At 40.3% G+C, this 19,284-nt stretch overlaps 2 protein-coding genes across 4 annotated transcripts in view; both read left to right on the forward strand.

Annotated features, from left to right (window-relative positions):
- Window positions 1-15,872, forward strand: part of eva1aa (eva-1 homolog A, regulator of programmed cell death a) — a 73,122-nt gene extending 57,250 nt beyond the window's left edge. For both annotated transcript variants that reach the window (XM_085432013.1, XM_085432015.1), the window contains 3 exons: window positions 9,495-9,629; window positions 12,407-12,589; window positions 13,840-15,872. In XM_085432013.1, the coding sequence (XP_085288139.1) occupies window positions 9,495-9,629; window positions 12,407-12,589; window positions 13,840-14,219 (698 nt within the window). In that variant the 3' untranslated portion in view covers window positions 14,220-15,872. The remainder of the gene's footprint in view (window positions 1-9,494; window positions 9,630-12,406; window positions 12,590-13,839) is intronic.
- A 603-nt stretch (window positions 15,873-16,475) lies between these two features.
- Window positions 16,476-19,284, forward strand: part of efhc1 (EF-hand domain (C-terminal) containing 1) — a 127,719-nt gene continuing 124,910 nt past the window's right edge. For both annotated transcript variants that reach the window (XM_085432025.1, XM_085432024.1), the window contains exons 1-4: window positions 16,476-16,712; window positions 18,436-18,657; window positions 18,741-19,028; window positions 19,134-19,283. In XM_085432025.1, the coding sequence (XP_085288151.1) occupies window positions 16,647-16,712; window positions 18,436-18,657; window positions 18,741-19,028; window positions 19,134-19,283 (726 nt within the window). In that variant the 5' untranslated portion in view covers window positions 16,476-16,646. The remainder of the gene's footprint in view (window positions 16,713-18,435; window positions 18,658-18,740; window positions 19,029-19,133; window position 19,284) is intronic.

Here is a 19,284-nt window from a genome sequence, read left to right on the forward strand (position 1 = left end):
CGTAGCCAGTTCTAGACAGTATTTTATGATAGCAACATTTCTAATTGGCTTCTGTGTCAACTAAAGTGTAATGTTTGAGAACTGCTTTCAAAAAAATTTCAAACAATACCCAGCTCACACCCTGCGTTTTGGTAGTAGACTAAACGAACCGTGTGTAGTCTCATCCATTTGTGTGTGCAGTGTGTATTTGTCATGATAAGACCGATGACGGCTGACCCAGACCTCACTGTTATTATCACTGTGCAGGCCTGACCACTAATATAGCCCAGCGCTCTGTCAGCACATGGAGAAAAAAATACGTATTTAAATACACAAGAGCAAGTCAACTCCCACACTTCAATTTAAGCACGATGGTGCTTAAGTTATCATTAGGTTTTTGTCTCTGGAATACAGAAGGCTATTACTTAGTCTGAAAGCTGTCAGTTATGATTCACTCTCACTTTGGGTTTGTGTAATTACCTGACAATGACAGGGCACAGGAGCACATATGATAGACAAGTGCTATATGAGGCAGGTGGTAGTGTTTAACCAGAATGATAAAGAGGGAAGAATCAAATCACAGAGCATGTAATGAAACGCAGATGCTGAAACTTTTGTGTTATGCTGTTATGAGTGTGTATTCTATTGTTTAGAACAACGGGCTGTAATGTAATTTAGTCCATTCTAGTGTTTACTGAAAAGACTGTGTGTTATACAAAGGTCTTAAACACTGCATTGGACTGTGAGGTTATACTGTCACAGGGTCCTAATGGTCTTTTCTCACAATTGCTACGTTAACTTGCTAAATTGTATAGTTCTTCTACTCTGAAGCTGAGGCTTTGCACTGATTTTATACTCAAGAAAAGCATTAATCTATTACTCTGTTGAGAAAAAGTGTGACCACAGTTTGGATTAACAGCAGCACACAATTGGATCATACCTTTAAAGCATTAATGACAGAACCATACTATCTTTGTACTCACTGCTCTCTGTTTGCTCCTTAGTTTAATGGAGTTCAATGAGACTCATTCAGTGCCGACTTCAGTCAATCTTTGAGAATTCATCTTTGGTGTGAAGCAGTGTCTTTCTAACTTTTACTATACGACACTTGCATCTCATCCACTTTTATTATTCCTGATTTTTAAATTCCTTAATTTAAAATTAACCTCTTATGCATTGTGTCATATATACACTGACCAGACACTTCACTAGGTACATCTTGCTAGAACCAGGTTTGAACACCTTTTGCCTTCAAAACTGACTTCATACTTCATGGCATAGATTCAACAAGATGATAGAAGCATTGCTCATCGATATTTGATAGAATCACAGAGTTGTTGCAGATTTGGACTGAAATCTGGTGACTCTGGAAGCCGTTTGAGTACAGTGAAGTCATTGTCATGTGCAGGAAACAAGTCTGTTGATTTGAGCTTTGTGATATGGTGCATTATGTTTTTTATGGAAGCATCCAACAGAAGATGGGTACACTCTAGTATTCAAACAATGCTCAACTGTTATTAAGGGGTGTGCCAAGAAAATATCATCCACATCACTGAACCACCAAAACTGGCTGAATCTGTTGATAGAGCGCAGGACTGATTCATTTACACCAACTACGTGACCCTACCATCCAAATGTCAGTGCAGAAATCAGACTCATCTCTTCAAGCAAAGTTTTACCACTCTTGGTCCAATTTTGGACTGGAAAAATGAATTGTAGCTTTAGTTTCCTGGTCTTAGCTGACAAGAGTGGCCCATGGTATAGTCTTCTGCTGCTGTAGCTCAGCAATGCTGTGATGAGTGGTTTGAGTTACTGTTGCTTTCCTATCAGATAGAAGCAGTTTGGCCATTTTCCTCTGACCTGGGGCGTCAACAAAGCATTTTTGCACAGAGGAAACCTGCTCACTGGATATTTTCTCTTTTTTGGACCATTCCCTTTAAACCCTAGAGATGGCTGTATGAGAAAATCCTAGTATATCAGATGAGCCCATCTGGCACCAACAACAATGGCACATTCAAAGTCTCATAAAACATGTTGCTACAACACTCTAATGCTCAGCTAGAACTTCAGCAGGTTGCCTTGACCTTGTCTACATGCCAAAATTCACTGATTGCCTATTTGTTTTGAGGCGCAGGTGTATCTAATAAAGTGGCTTGTATCAGTTATAGTGTTACATTTTTATTATATTAGGTCATCCAAAAGCTCAGGCTTAAGGTTGCTCTAAATGCTCTGTTTCAGACAGCTCCACACACCTGCTCGCCGGTCCTTTTGTTTGCAAAGGGGAGCCAATCAGAAGAAAGCTGACTTATATGGAGGGTACCCTTAAATAGAGAGGAGCTCATCATCATTATCCACTCATTTGTTGTTGATCCTATTATATCACTGACAAAAACGTTGGCTTAGTACTGATGGCATATATTCTGTTAAGGCAGGCTTACAGATCATTCCTCCATGAACAGATGGCAAGGAGGGAGCTGAAGTGGAAAATTAAAGTAATTTAATTGAGCATTTCACATCAGTATGAATGATATTGGCATTAACTTGTCTTTTTGTCACTTTAGAGCTTCGTCTGTCACTGCTAATTTAAAGCTTAACGAGGTCTTTTGTTCAGGCGTGCAAGAGACTGAGCGAGAATGAAAGAATGTGGACTGCCAACATGCTTAGTAACTGCCAACCTTTAATAAAGTTGACTAAACAGTACACAAAGACTTACATTCATTTGTATATGACAAAAAATGATAAAAAATTATCATAATTTTTCAGAGTAGCATCACAGTTTATCTTTCATTGAAGTAGCAGGTCCCCAGTAGACTTCATGTTGCCAAGTGTTGATTTTATTAACTGCCTTGCACAGCCAGTTGTTGCTTGCAGCTAAAGATAGCACCATTGTTTAGATCATCCTTGACATATGTTGGAACATGCTTGTTGAAAGCTGTTGCCTTTATTTCTGTCACGTGTGGATTTTAGACGGCACGACTATTTCACAACTATTTTTTCCCTCTCTGCTTTGTTTCAGTAACTCACGCCCTCTGTCCTGTATGCAAAAGGACTACGTCATTTGCTGGTCTCATCAGCCCTCTGCACACTAAAAACTCAGTATCCCATTACCTCACAACACTGACATGAAGGAGTGCGTTTAGGCGGGTGGCTTGATTTGATGATTCAGCGCTGGTCTCATCCTTGTTTGCCCAGTGGAACATCAGATAATGCTGAGCTTTTGCTGATCTCTAGTGTGGCCCGACTCTCCCACATCCAGCCAATAAAGATTTGGGAGTAGCAGTGTGTTAGGTATGTAAAGAAAGTGGGTGGAAGAGATGGTCATTTAAGTACACTTCCAGCATTAAAAGTGTGTTCTGGATAGGTGTTATAAATGGAGAAATATGTCATGTTAACATAGCAGGAGACACAAGTTGGGCTGTCTTTGGTTCATATGCAGGCTGAGTGGATCTGTTCACTGCCTACTTTTTTAATGCATGCTTAAAACTCGGAGTGAGGTCATGGGTGAAGATATAAACTCTAGCATGTGTCTGTGTGGGGTCTGAGGGGATAGCTCCACAGCTGAGTGATTTTCTCACTGATTGTTATGACCCCCGCGCTGTCAACAGAGCATCTATTTCTATCTCTGAATCTGTGTGGATGATGCCAACTGTGTGTGTGGACTGTTTAAATATCCCACACGGCTGGGATTTGGAAGTTTAACCAATGGTTGTGGTGAAGTGAGAGTGTTCATGTTGAGGTCCCATGCCGGGGCGTCTGTGTGTATGTGTGTTTGCATACATTAGCATTTGTGGGTATCTCACAGCAGAGGGTTGTGTGTTATCCATTAGAGTAAGTGGGGAAAAATTCTACGCAGGGTTTGGGGTTTTGAGCTGTTCCACTCTCTCCATTCTGGAATGCATTCCCAACCCACAGTATCCTGACTCTGGATGCTTTTAGACTCTATCACCTTCATAATGGGTCTTACACAGACTGCATACCTGCATTATTGCATATTAGAAAAGCTTCATCAGGACATGGCCTTCTTTTATTTCGAGCTTTAACAATCCACACTGACAAGATAACTTGACGCAACTTTTTGCATTATTCATTTAAGCATCTGAGCCAAAACATAAAGCAGAAAAGGTTTCTCCGCCCCTCCAAGATGTGAGGTTTGATTCTCAAATTTTCTCAAAGTTTTTTCAAATTCTTAATCTGGTTTTTTTTTTATGTTTTTCTAGGAGAAGGGGAAATACATGCAGTAATTTATTGAAACATCTGAAAGCATACATGGAAATAAAGTACATGAGGCAAAATTCTAACAAGCTTCCCGAGGGACAATAAAAGCTCTTCTCTGGATGTCGCCTGCCCTTTGTCGCATTCCCTATAAAGATGATCCCATACTGCTTACTCAATGTCAGGGTCTGGGAACTCAGGAGGGTAATCCATGATTGATAGTGTTCGACTGTGTGTTTTCCTATGCACGTATGCTTTTACAGCAATATGTTTGAGGATGTTTGTCATGCTCAGAAATTGAGTCATTGCCATTTAGATGCTTTCCAAATGATGCCGCATGTTGGATCGAAATCTGACAGCACTTTTCAATGAGTTTTGGCAAGATCCCCAAAAGCATTGGCTGAAATTCAGCCCCAAACCATGACAGAGCCTCCAGTGTGTATCTCTTGAGTTAGGTGCCTTTTATGCTTGAATGATTCATAGGTCATGTTAGGTGGCCTTACAAACAAATAAAATACCCAAGTCACATAGAAGGACTAGATTGAAAATGAGTGAAAAAGCAGCCAATGTCCAAAGAAAAACTTTGAAAGACATTTAGAAAGACTCAAGAATTATTTTGAGCACAAAGTAAAGTTTAACATCTTTAGGTTCTGTATTTTACAGGTGTGGGAGGCAAAAAGTGGTTGTTTTGTGAAAACTAACCTTTTAGCATGTCTTTGAGCTAATGTAGCATAAAATGTAAATTTACAGCTATTCTGATCTAGAAAGTAAATGTAAGACTTACAGCATGCATCATAAAACAGTCAAGTTGTGTAAATTTGATACCATTTATATTTAATGAACTAAAACCACTGGCATTCTCCTTTATGGATACCACAGTCTCATTGTGCAGTATTTTTGTACACACATGCATGTACACTGCTACTGAACCTAATGGAGTAATATAAGAAATTTGGATTCCTCAAACTCACATAAAAATGGAAGCAGAACCAGGAAAGGTCTTCGGTGTAGACCACCAGTCCCTTGGTAGAGTTCACATTACTGGTCCAAAAGCTGGTCTACTTTGTATAAATAAGACGAGAGTGAGTGTGTTAATCATGCTCACCGACACACGCGCTCTCAATCATGCAAGCACGGGGATATTTAGAAAAAAAACCATAAATTTTCACAGTGTGAGGTCGAAGTAGTACAAACATGGCTGTAAGACCCCAGCTTTGTATTACACTTATGCACTTATGTTGTTTTATACCATTCTTATCTGGAAAATGCAAAATCATGCTGCTTATTGAATACTGGCAGCCTCCCACACTGCTATTAAATGTGCTCTCTCTCTCTCTCTCTCTCTCTCATTCACACACACACACACACACACACACACACACACACACACACACACACACACACACACACACACACACACACACACAGTGATACCCAAGCTCAATAAGCTGCTGTCAGCTGGATGGTGTTAGAGTGTTACGCTGTGGGTTGGAGAGAAAGAGCAAAGGGAGGGAGAGGTGGAATGCAATCTCAACACCTTCAGCTTCTGCCCTATTCACCTTGCATGTTATTTTGCAGGAATGCCATTAGCTAAGTGAAAAATGACTGTGTGTGTGTATGTGTACGGGTTGGTGGATGGCTTCATGAGTATGTGCATGCAGATGTCTGTCTACATGCCTGCCTGTGTGGGAAGCAGAGACTTGAAAGGACATAATAGAACATTAAAAGCATTTTGTGAATCTGAGTGTCCATAAACATTGAGTTTTTTGAGGCACTGCCTTTATTTGTGTATCAAGTGAAAGTGGAGCCTTAACCAGCACTTTAATGTCGTAGATTAAGTTGGCACTGGCTGTGTGCTGATGAAAACCAGACGTTTTTGCTCAGACTTCCTACACACATGCACACGTGTGCGTGCACATTGTGTCAGTCGACTGGTTCTTTTGAAGAGTCCATTTAAGAAAAATGTATTACCCAATCTGTTATGTGTTTTGCCATCTAACCGTGTTTATTATCCATTATACAACAGATTAAAGAGTCAAGCTATTTTTGAAATGATAAATATCTCATTTGAAACAAACTCTGGAAGTTTCTGACACGGGAAACGACTCCCATCTCTATGCAGTGTCTCCATGTCTATTTTACAGTTTCTTGCGCTCATTTTTGGGGTCAAATTTTAGGCGGCTGAAGCTGACCAACCATCAAGGATGCCCTTAAACAATACCTCAAACATCTAGTCTTCAGCAGTCTCCCGTCTAAACCCATAAAGGCAAAAGTATGTGCAAATTATTGGCCGAGGTCTTTGAGATTTACTATGGTTTAATATTTCATTATATCCCTTCTGGCTTATAGGGCTTTGTCCCAACTGTGTTCTGCAATGGTCAGCATATGGCTCACAAACACAGACACATACAGACATGCACACACTCTCTGGCCTGCAGAGCCCAGTGAAAACAAAGCTGGGCTCTGCCAGTGTAAACACAGCCCATTGTTAAGGGCACTCTTTCCCGCCTCGTATCTTCGCTCCCTGTGGCGATCCAGGGCTCTGAGAGGTACAGTTCTGGGACAGATCCCATGTAACAGAGTTATATTAAGAAGTTCGAGGACTCATTTGCTCCACATTTATGTGACCATGTCATTATAACGAAGGCTGGAGAGTGTGATTTATGTGCTGGGTTTCGCTCCCTTGCACTCCTCTGTCTCTCTTTTACTGATTTAGTTTAAATGCTTGGCTCCTTAAGCGTGGTTTGCGGTCGCTTATTTTGAGGGGTTTTAGCTTTTTGACACTTATTTTTAGAAAGGCAGCAGTCAATATACTATACTATACTGTACCGTTTTTTGTTAGCAAATAAAGTGTACAGAAAAACTTGGCAGACTATTGTTTTGGATGATTGATGGACTGTGTGTGCATGTGCATTGGCCAGGTAATGCATCCGATTACATAGTCTTTTGTTAGTGAGGAAAATGCATGTTTCACAGTGTGTATAAGCCACATTGTCCCCTCTTCAGCTATGACTCTGGTCCACATGTGCAGCCAATTAGGACCAATCAGAAGCCTATAATAAGGGCGTGGCATGGCACCACGGCAACATGGCAGTGGGGGAGTTGTAAAGCCCTGTGATTAGTGTGTCAGACTGATGAGAAGGAACAAGGGAACCTGCCAGGCCAAATCTCACTTCTTAATTTTGCTTTTTTTTTATATCCTCTCAGTTTGACCCAACCAAACCAGGTTAGTTTGGGCTTCTAAGTCTGATTTTTAAAAATCTTTTCTGTTGACAGATCACACACGAGATAACACAATTATATAAAGTTTTTTACAGATATGAAAATCTTATTTTCACTTTTCTACTCAAGCATTCAAAGTGCTTTAAATAACATTTTTCATTCATCATTCACACACAAATTTATACAAGTGCTTTCTATCTAACATTCACACATCAGGAGCAGCACTGATTTCAGTATTTTGCCCAAGAATATGTAAAAATACAAATATACATGTATGTTTATACAACTGGTGAGAAACTACATTGCTAATGGTCTTCTTTAAACTGAAACAAAGATCAGAAATCATATACTGGTTGTTACTTGATGTTGAGGAGGTTAAAGTCAGACCTGTTAGATCCAAGTCCTCCAGGAACAAGAGCTGTTGAAACTACTTTAAGTGCAGTCTTTAAACTGCTGTAAGAAAAACGTCTTTTTCATGTCTATTGCTCTCTCTGTTTAATTGTCAGAAGTTAAAATGGTATTGATTGTACAGGGTGGGCCATTTATATGGATACACCGTAATAACATGGGAATGGCTGGTGATATTAAAGTCCTGTTTGTGGCACATTAGTATATGTGAGGGGGCAAGATGGGTGGTGACCATGGTGGCCATTTAGAAGTCGGCCATCTTGGATACATTTGTTTTTTAAATAGGAAGAGGGCCATGTGACACATCAAACTTATTGGTAATGTCACAAGAAAAACAATGGAGTGCTTGGATTCAATGTAACTTTATTCTTTCATGAGTTATTTACAAGTTTCTGACCACATTTCCGTGTTAAGACTCACATTTTTTCCGTGTTGTCTCATTCTTCTTTGATGCACGGCACAAAAATCTACCAAGTCAACCTTAAGAAAATGGTTTGCATATTAATTTGGTCTTAAACACCATAAATGCATCCTGCAAAGTAGAGGCAACATACTGGTTTACTTAAGCAGCCATATCCTCCATCTTTATTTATTGCTTCTTCAAAGAGAGCTCTTTGTCTGCTTAATTATCCTGTTGTGGAAGAACAGGTTTAGTACGAAGATCATGTAACTGTGGCCACCAGCATTTCTTATCAGACAGTACTGTCCAATATCCGATAAAGGCAAAATGTCACAGTATAATTACACAAATTGTATCATGCAATCTTTTCATCATTGCCTACAACTGGAAAAATGTGCACAAGCCGAAAGCAGCATCCAGTGCAACGGGGGAGTGTGGCCTGCTCTGCTCCTTCCTGTGCTTTGATTGGCTCTTGGATCACTGCCAAAATACGTCTCTGGTAATTTGATCAGCGTGTTTATTGTCGTCCTTTAAGCAAATGCTGAATTTTTACCCCAATTTTCATGTCATAATTTTACTATTAGTACTGATGATCTCCCGGGGGGAAAAAGCAGCAGATTTGTCTTTGTGGCCGTTGTTTGCAGTGAAAATGCAAGAATGACCAACAGCTGGACAGACAGTCATCTGTTCAGCTGTGAATGGTCAGCCAGTCTGACAGAGCGGACAAACACGGTGACCGGAGCACGGCTTGGCCTCCGAAACCACATGTGAGCCGGCAGGAATGTATAGCCCAGTAGGTTTGTGTCTGGGTGAAACTTCCTTGACTAACAGGACACCGTTAGGTTGGGGGGTTGTGATGGCGGGGGCAGCGTAACTTTTGGGAACTTGCATGCATGGTCCGGAAGAGTGTGTGAATCATGGCCACAACGCTGTCTGACACCGTCGGTGACAGCATACTCTTGAGTATGTTTACCTTTGTTTGACTCCTAATGAAATGAATCAGCAGTTGATGTGAGTCTTAATCCTTATCAACAACAGCAACAAATACGACAGACTGCACAGCTGTGTGCACTAGAGGGTAGAGAAGAAGATAGTTCTGATCAAAAACTGGTTGCTTTGAAAATATAATCCAGTATATTGCTTTACAAATACTGCATTGCCCTTTACCTCCTTTACCTACAAATACTCCAATACTGCATTGTCTAATTATGCTCTGTTCTGTCTTTCTTTTCCCTAAACACCCCTTCCTTGCTTTACTTCCTTCTCTTTGTAGTCCCAAAGAAGTTGCTCCACGAGCAGGGCCCCAGACCACCAGCCTACCACCCAGCACCCAGCGCCCATGACCCTAACATAGTGGGAGACAGCCCTCCTGAGGGGAGCTCAGTCAAAAGCCCTGACACTGTTCCAGGTGAGACAAATGACAACTATAGTGTATAAGCTCATACACTCTCACCCCCCACCCCCCCATGAAATGTAGTTAACGCTAAACAGGTTTGAGGCCTCTTGAGCATCAGACCTTGATCTAATTCAGGTCTTAAGTCAGAGCGTGGTTGTGTGCGTTTTCAAAGTAACACAAGTTCAACTGTTTCCATATGGATCCTTTCTGATTGATGGTACTCACAATATACTCCTTCCCAACAACCAATGATTGCACTGCATGTACAACAACCTAAGTCAGGCTTTCAAATTCCCAGAGAATGAATGACCAAGAACAACGGAATGAGAGAATGAAAAAGAATAGACGCCAGCAAGAAAGAAACTTAAACAAAGCTTTATTCATGAGCAATGGTGGCCTGCATCCAGCACACTAATTACTCTGCTAGGCTACTGGCACTGTGCTGATTAGGAGGATAGAAGAATGAATGAGCAGTTAAGAGAGGTAGAGGACAGAAGACGTGTGCTGTAGCGCTGACGGTTCCTGATGCATGAATTTCTCCTCCTTATTGCCACGAATGTACGCACTGCTCAAAAACTAACTCTGGAATAACCTTTTTTGTGAGATTGTGTGATAGCAGATAAAACAGGGCGAAGACGAGGTTTTCAAAAGAAATATTCAACCAAATAAAGATGTGATTCACTGTAAATTCAGGTGCCTTGTTCTTCTTACTTTAGCATTTCTCTTTAGTTAATGTTAGACTGCACAAAATGATGGGTATGTTGACATAGATTGAATCTTTTTGCTTGATCACCAAAGGTAGCCATGCAGACAGCAAAGGCTCCAGGAAGTCACTGCCCTCTGCCAAAAAATAGTCCAGGAAGTGGCATACCATAAAAACACTACTTACTGTATTTACTATATAACACAAGTGAGTACATGCATAATTGAAGAGGCAGATTTGAACTTTTAGACTAATGCACCACTAATAAACTACTTGTATCCATTTGCTTCCCATCATAAGCTAATAAGGATATTTATATTAATCATACATGGATTAATATAAATATTAATTTTCTCATTCAATTTTGATTTCTCAGATTTTAAAAGCTTTGTGTGTTGTACTACTGCCTTGATAAATTATGCCTTTTCTATCGCTGTTATCATATATTCCTCACTCTGTACACTTATGTGCTTGTTACTATAATTCAGCAAAACTATGTGATGCTTAAGACCATGATATCATAGCTTTTAGAGGAATACCATTATATATATAAACATGGATTTCGAATGCAGTCTTGTTTATTTCCTATCCTTGCAAAATTGGTTTTATGTGTACAAGTTAAAATACAGCTTTGTAAACATCATATGGCACAAACACAAACACTGAACTTTTTATTGTCTCCATCTTTGGTTCCAGCTGCTTCTTGATGTGGCATTGCTGCTGTGCAGTTCACACAGATTACTTGACTTTTCTTTTTCCATTTATTTCATTGAAGTCAAGCTCTTTCTTTGTGCATTGCACGACATGATCTTAGGTTGAATTCACTGGGATGTCGTGTTAACACACACCTGAACACACTGGACCAATGAACTGACAACACTTTTGTTTTTATAGAGGTGCTAACACTTGCTGACTGTCAGTTAATGAAGTGCATTTGATTAGCAATATCTGGCTGGTATGTATGCTCTTATTGCCTAAGGAAGTAAGAAGGGTGTCTTTAGTTTCCCACAGGAATGCTAGTCCTCTGAACACAAATGTATTGTTTCGTAGAGACAACAGTATAACAACAACGTATTTTATATTTTCATTGATAATGTGACAAAAGTTGTCTGTTTTCTGTGAGTTGAGACAGATTGCGGTTGAACGTTAGCTCATGTGTGCAACATAGCCGTAGGTCCAGGTGGAAGCATTTACCTCATCAGCGAGCACTTCCAGTATAAACTGCATTTATCAGATAAAGAGAGCCCGACACACCTTAGAGACTCTACAATTAGAGGTCATTCCTGCGTGTGACAAATCACCAGAGTATGCTTACCTTCATTGACAAAAGAAATAAAGCATGTAAAAATGACTATGCAACCACACACACAGAGAGAGAGAGCTCAGGTCACTAAACTAAATGCTTCTGTTTATTTTGACTGTCTGAGGTTTGGTTGCTTTTTTTCAGTGGAGCTAAACTTGCAGTAGTTCCACGCTACCCCATAAACAACTACGTCAGGTAAACTAAAGGCAGCTGTAACATGAGTATGAATCCCCCTAATTAATTCATGGTGCTCCTGTTTTCTCTCTCTTTCACACACTCTCTTTGCAGTGAGTGCACAACAAAACCCAGCTGGTAAACACTGAAAGAAGTAAAAAAAAAAAAGAAAAATCTAGAGCAGGAAGTAGTCGTTCCCATCTATAAATAGAAACATTTTTTCTAAGATTTTGGGAAGCTTTTGAAATGTCTCCAGAGTACAAACTTTTCCATGTGGTTCTCTGTTTCTTAATGACCTGAGTCAGAATGAATTACAGAAAAGGATGTCGTGTTATCTTCTGAATCACAAAGCTCCCTGTGAATGTGTACGTGTGTGCGTGTATGTGTGTCTTATGCGTGACGCATCTTTTTAGAAAATTTATGCGATAAAATCTCCCCCAAACCACTGTGAGACTGTAGGCGACTGAGACTGATGTCATTACAATGAATCAGCAACAGCAGATTCTGGATTTACTGTAAAAGCATCACCATCATAATGTAACTGTACATGTAGCTGCTGTAAACTACTCATTGTGTACTCATGTCCTGTTAATTTACATTTTTTTCCAGAAAGGAAGAAACCCAGGGAGACCAACGCCGACGAGGAAAAGTCTTTTGAAAACGGAAAAGGAGGAGAAGAAAGAGAAGAAAGTCCATTGCGTCCCCCGGACATGAATCCCATCATCAACTCAACATCGAGTGGCAACATGGCCCTCATTAGTAACGCATTGGCAGCCTACACTTACATATCAGGTCGGGTAACATTGTTCTGAAATCTACTGTAACATCACATGTGTAGCGTAATCTCTGGCAGTTAGACTTTTAGAGCTCTTAACTGCATCTGCTTAGGGAGTAGCCACACAGTGTAAAGGTTAATGCATTCACCTTGCAGCCTGGATAAATGGGAGGGGTGCACCAGGAAGGGTATCCGGCGTAAAATCTGTGCCGAATCGAAATATGCAGATCCAACCGCTGTGGCGGCCCCTCGGGAAATAAAGGGGCGGACGAAAGAAACTTGATCTCTTTGGGAAAGAGATACAGTTCCACCGCAGGGATTCTTGTTGCTCTGTTAGCAAACAATAAGGCTGGATCTCTGTGTTCAAGAGCATTATCAGCTCCTGGTTGCTTCTTGGCCCATGAGATTAGTGACCATGGGATTGCACTGCATGGATTGATGTGTGTAAAATCCCCGTTTCCCATTTCTTCTCACTAATAGGTGGGTAAATGTGGGCCAGAGGATGTAAGCAGCGATAATGTCTCTATACATTACACAGTGTGGGTCACCAGCTCTAAGCAGCTGCTAAAACAGTCACTGAAATAGTTTGCCTGTTTCCTGCTATAAACAGTTTATACATAGTGAAATGTGCAGCACAGAAGGTCAGATAAATACACAAGGCATGCAGTGAACATGAGCTCAGGTGGTTACTTAGATCACTTAGCTTTTAGCTTTCTCTAAAGGTTTCCTCAGAATGCAAAAAAGGTTGCATGTTAGGATTTCAAGAAAAATTCTCAACGTCTTAATGGTAAAAGAGAAATGAAATTGATTATATTAATGAACAATAATATAAACAGAAGTGTCTGCAGTTGAGCTGGATGCATTCAAAGTGCAAATGCAAAGTACCTGCATGCAAAATGCAAGTAAGACACGAAGGATTCAAAGCTGAAAATGGCATTCATTCATTGAAAAGGGAGAGCCGTTCTCGTCTCGTACTAATGGAGCTAGAGTCACTTTGGTTTTTTCAGTGGGGAAACACAGACCCCATCAGAGCTGTGACATCTGCTGAAGATGAAAACCAGGAGTAGCAGAATCTGTAAGACATCTTAACTAAACCAAGCCACGTGAACACTTGCTGTGCAGACAATGTTCATTACACTGAGTGAAATGCATCTGACTAAACAGGTCAGGAAAAAATAAGAAACCCAGTGAGAAAGACTCAGCTTAGTGTTCGACACATTTTCCTCATAAAGTCAACTAACAATTTCCAATTTCTCTTGTACAACAGATCACCCAGAGAGGGCTGCACTATTCTTTGTCTGTGGTGTGTGTTTGGGCCTCTTCCTCACCCTCTTCGCCCTGGTAGTACAGATCTCCTGTCGCACCGACTGCCAGCCCCGCCAGCGGCCTCCCGCCAAGAAACGACCGCGTCCTCCCGACTCATCCTCCGATTCCAGCGACTCGGACTCAGACTGGGACACCACCTCAGATCTGTCGGCGCGGAGACACCGGCGCTTTGAGCGTACGCTCAACATGAACGTGTTCACGTCGGCGGAGGAGCTGGAAAGAGCGCAGAGGCTTGAGGAAAGGGAGCGAATCATCCGGGAGATCTGGATGAACGGACAGCCGGACATCCCAGGGACACGGAGCCTCAATCGGTATTACTGAGGACTGCAGAGGGATGATTGATAGGCGGCTTACTTGACTCAAACAAAAATTTAGAACACACTTGGGTTGGAGTGGAAAGGGACAAGGCCTCGATGAAGCTTTATAAGCATGAATGCAAAAGCAGCTGGACTCTTACTGATGAGAAAAGTGGAAGGTACTGCAGACTTTTAAAGAAAGTCCTCCTTCTCTGCTGATTTGCATATTCCTCTGGGTATCATAAGCTATTCCCCTTTTGAGTAAAACAATAAGCTCCCTTTCTGTATGGTAAGCTTACCTCTTGGCTGGAGGAAGCAAGAGGTGAAAGGCTGCACTGCCTTGCCCATGACCTCCGCAGGCCTTTTTGAAGTGGGGATTTATGGGTTAGCTGCCTTAGACATACATAGGCCTGCAGAGACTACATGGTGACTGAAGGACCAAGGCCTCAGACAGGTCTGTTTATACAGAACCCCAGGCAGCTGGAAGAGACTGTGACACTTACAGCTTTATGCTCTGTACCCTCCAGTATTCAAGTGTGAACTTTAGCAGAGGGGTAGCATAAAGCAAGTGCACTTGACAATGTAAGATAATCTTTCCACAGTGAATAACCATGCTGCCTTTTGAGCTTTATAAAACCAAAAGATATTTTTGTGGGAATTCATCTCAGCCCTTCTGAAATATATTTTAAAATATTTAATAGTTTATTAATGTTGCGTATTTTTGTTGTCAAGTATGGTTTATTATGAGATATTTTTATACTTGGCGAAGGTTGTCTGGTCTAGCACCTCAGGGATGCAATCCTAGTGTTTCTGTGTTTGGTTGATGTTTGTTTTGGTTGTTTTTTGGCTATTAAGAAGGGGATCGGCCCATTTAAACCGCTGTGCCAGCATTTAAAGAGAAGAACTAGAAAAATCATATAAAGAGCCTCAAAGAGGTTTTAGTGATTTTTAAACCTTATTTTTGATACAGTATGTTTAACTCACAGTGCAGTGCCTTTTCCAACTGTTACATCTCTTTGTCAGAAATGAAGCTGATGAGTCTCTCTGTAACTGGTCAAATTATTTATTGATTGGATATCATACATTCATCTCGTTGTATGCATATTCCCTTTGCTGAGGTGGACCATGTGTAAAAGCTGAATGTGTCTGTTAAACATTGCACTTCTCCCCAAATGTAAATGTGCATTACCAGTAAGTGCCAATTTCTATCAGTGACTTTGCTACAAAATATTTTTATGGTCTTGTCTCGTGACAGATGTGTGAATTTCAGGTCTTGCGCCATCTGTGTATTCATTTCAAAGATGCTAAACAGATGCCCGTGGAAACCAGCGCTGCAGAAAGTGGCGAATTATGTCGCCACTTTAATCTTATAACCAGTTGTCAGTCCAGTTCTGCTCGTGCTTCCCTGACTTCAAGCGTAGAGTTAGTTTTCATAAATCAGTTTGGTATTTTTGTGAGCGTAATTAAAGAGTAAACAGGACATATTAAGGTCATTTTCACAACACTCCCTCCACCATACATACAGTACACCCTGCACTTCTCCTGTTTTTTTGTTTTTTTGTTTGTTTTCTAACAAGGATATTTGTTGTGTTTAATTTTGAATGGGATTAAAATGTGCCAATAACTGGTGATGTGAGAGACCAAAATATGACTCCTGTGCTTGGAATAAACTGTGTTAAAAAAAAATAACATGTCTTTTTTCTGCACTTTCTTCTGAAAAAAACACGCTGCAACTGTGTACACTGACCTATATTTTTGAATTTAAGACTATATTGTGAGTGTCAGGAGAAAGAAGACGCTTTAGCCCAATTCCAGTACTGAGAATACAGTGAGTTCATACATAATACGGATTTACACAAGGAGGTCATAGACAGCATGAAGGAGAACTTGTGAGCCAGCGGCTCACTGGATCTGTAAGATTTGTTATTGAGCGCCACCTTGTGATGAAGATAGATCTCTACAGTGTGTTTTAATGCAGCACATAAGGAGTGAAGTTATGACTGCAAATCACTTTGGCTAGCTATACAAAGTCAGCACAACTATATAGATAAATGCATTGTTTTATTGGATATAACATAAAAAAATACTTAAAATAAAAATGCAAATTAAAAAAATAGAAACTATAACAACTTAATATCATGTTATTATATTGTATTTTATGTTTGCCGTGTTTATTCCTTTGTGTTTGTGTTTGCCGCTGTGAATTTCAGTATTTCCATGGGGTTTTTACCGCGAAATTAAATCTGTTTTAGGAAATATTTGCTTTGTTTCCACTGAGACGCTCCTGTCGTTACCATGGATACTATAAACTTACCACCGTGAGAGCTCTCGTGCAATTTTACACACCAACGAAAACGGCTGTTAAATCCACAAATTACACAATTCCCACTGCTAACATCTTGTGCAGAGGAGGAAATCTTTTTAAAAAAAATAAAAAATATCAAGACTGGAAATGTCTTATACCGGGAACAGCCACGGACTACCATTTTTACCGGGATATACATTTCGAGATGTGACGGTAAGAATATGATTAAACAAAACTATAGGGTTTGCTTAGTAGTTTGAAACATTAACGATTGACAGAATTTTAAATTTTTTTTTTTTTTTTTTGAAGGTGGTGGTGGGGGGGGGGGGGGGGGGGGGTATTTGTCGATTATTTTTTTAATAATGCAGGTGTCTTCCACTTGTTAGGTTGTGTTGCTAAGGTACTAGCCAGCTCTCGAGTGACCTTTAAAACATCTCTAAATGTTCTCTAAAGAGTCTTTGATAAAGTTATTTTATTTTACCAAGCCCTAATAAAAATGAACAGCAATGCTTTGAATCATAATAACACATAATTATTATTTTTTTATAAAATTAACAAATTCACTGTTGACAGTTAACACAGAGAGAATTTATCTGTATTTATTTATTTATTCTTGCTTTACTTTAGGGATGTTATTGTTATTTTGTTTTCCTACAGGCATACTTGATCTACAGTACTGTTCAGTAGTCTTGAGCCACCCCTCGGAAATGAAAAATGGGTGCAAGAATGTATTGGAACACGTGCAAACATACATGGGAATACAGTACTGAAGGCAAAAACAGAGTTTGTACAATTCTAATCACCTTAAAAGTCAATATTTGGTCTGAGCACCTTTATTCTTCAACACAAACAGAACTCTTAGGCAACAATGCTTGTCATTTCTTTAAGTAGTCTTCGTGAATAGTTCCCCAGGCCTCTTGGACGACATTTAAAAATCTTCTTTGGATTCTAGCTGCCTTTTGTTACATTAACAGGGGTGGTAGCTCAGGAGGTAGCGCAAGTCATCTACTAATTGGACAGTTAGTGGTTTGATCCCCGGCTACAAGTATGGCCAAATATCCTTGGGTAAGATACTAACCCCAAGTAGCTCTCCAATGTGAGTGATTGGTTTATAGAAAGCACTTGGGTGGATGATGTTGGATTGTAGGGAATAGAAAAATGCCATTTAAAAAATTATCAGAACACTTAGGTCTGGACTCTGGGGAGGCCAGTCTATCACAGATTGTGCTACCTTGTGTGTTTTTCTATCCAGTTATGCCTTCACCGCATTGGAAGTGTGTTTTGGCAAAAAGAAAAAAGAAAAAAAAAGGTTTCGGCAATTTTATGGATTGACATGATTGATCAAAATCGGTTCATAATTCAATTAATTTTGACACCGCTGTCTGTAATTCAGCCCCTAACCACGACAGACCTCCACTGCGATTTACTCATGGGTGCCTAATAAACTGTGTTACTGTATTATGGGAACAGATGATGTGTTTTTGTGACGGTATACTAGTAAGATAACTAGAGATATATTTTTAGATCGGTATGTTGTACAGTTTTCTGCTATGTGTAGACAACACAAGGTCGTTGCTTGAAGTAGGTGTCTTTTTTAATGCTTCAGTCATTCATAGGTCAATGTCAAGTGGGTTAACAATTAAAGAATTCCTCTAAAAATGGTCAGGAACAAGGACTTGAATTAAAATCCTTGAAAAAGCAGCCAAAAGAACAATGTGAAAAGACCTTAAGAAAGCCTGGAGAATTATTGGCTACTTGGAACAAAATATACACAATGGGTGGCTCAAGACTTGCACAGACTACTGTAACATTGGACAGAACACTCCCATATTGGTATTTAAGTGTAAACTGCATCAATTAGTGATAAGTGCTTCATGTAATTACGTTTCTGTCTGTATTTACCTGAGCTAATTTATTTCTTCCTCTGTGTTTGCAGAAGTCAGCCTTCCATCGACCCCAAACTCTGAGCTATAGGAATGGCTATGCTCTGCCCCGACGTCCCACTGTGGGCATTGGCAACGACCCTCTTTTATCAGAGCAGCTCACTCAACAAGAGATTAGTGAGTTAGCCTTCGAGACACCTGACCTTACTTATTGCGCCTTTGGTAAAAGAGTACATGAAGACTTCATCCCTGCTCATGTGGCCCTTGACAAGAAGGTCTGGTAACACCTATAGTTGTAAAACTCATAAAAACATAAAGATTCCTCATCTGTTATTCATCACTACCACCTGTCTTGCAGGCGCTGCGCTACTATGGATATTTTATGGAGGCTATCTTGTATTCTCCTGAAGAGCAGTACCGTGTGCGCCCTGTGGTAATTTACTATTACCTAGAGGATGACAGCATTTGCATCATCGAGCCCACAGTAGAGAACTCTGGGATACCACAGGGAAAGCGGATCAAACGCCACCAGTTGCCCAAGAATGAACGTGGAGAGCATTACCATTGGAAAGATCTCAACCTTGGTATGGACCTGGACGTGTATGGGGTCAAATACCGCATCACCCAGTGTGATACCTTTACTAAGGTACAACCTTATGTGTTTGAATGCTGTGGAAATGAAACTATGCATTAGAAGTCTGCTGTTATAAATACACTTCCTGTGTGTTCTGATCTCTCATTCTTCATACAGGAATTCATGGAAAGTGAAGGCATGATTGTAAATGACCCTGAGCCAATGCCAGCGGATCCTTACATCATCCGTCGTGAAAACCCTCCACCGTGTCACACTACACCTTCCACATTTGATAATTTGCACAAGTTTCTCAACATGGACCGCAAGG

Source organism: Copadichromis virginalis, linkage group LG15 (genome assembly GCF_057382275.1).
Source record: "Copadichromis virginalis isolate Kocher_CV1m ecotype Utaka linkage group LG15, C_Virginalis_male_GT1.1, whole genome shotgun sequence".
NCBI lineage: Eukaryota > Metazoa > Chordata > Actinopteri > Cichliformes > Cichlidae > Copadichromis > Copadichromis virginalis.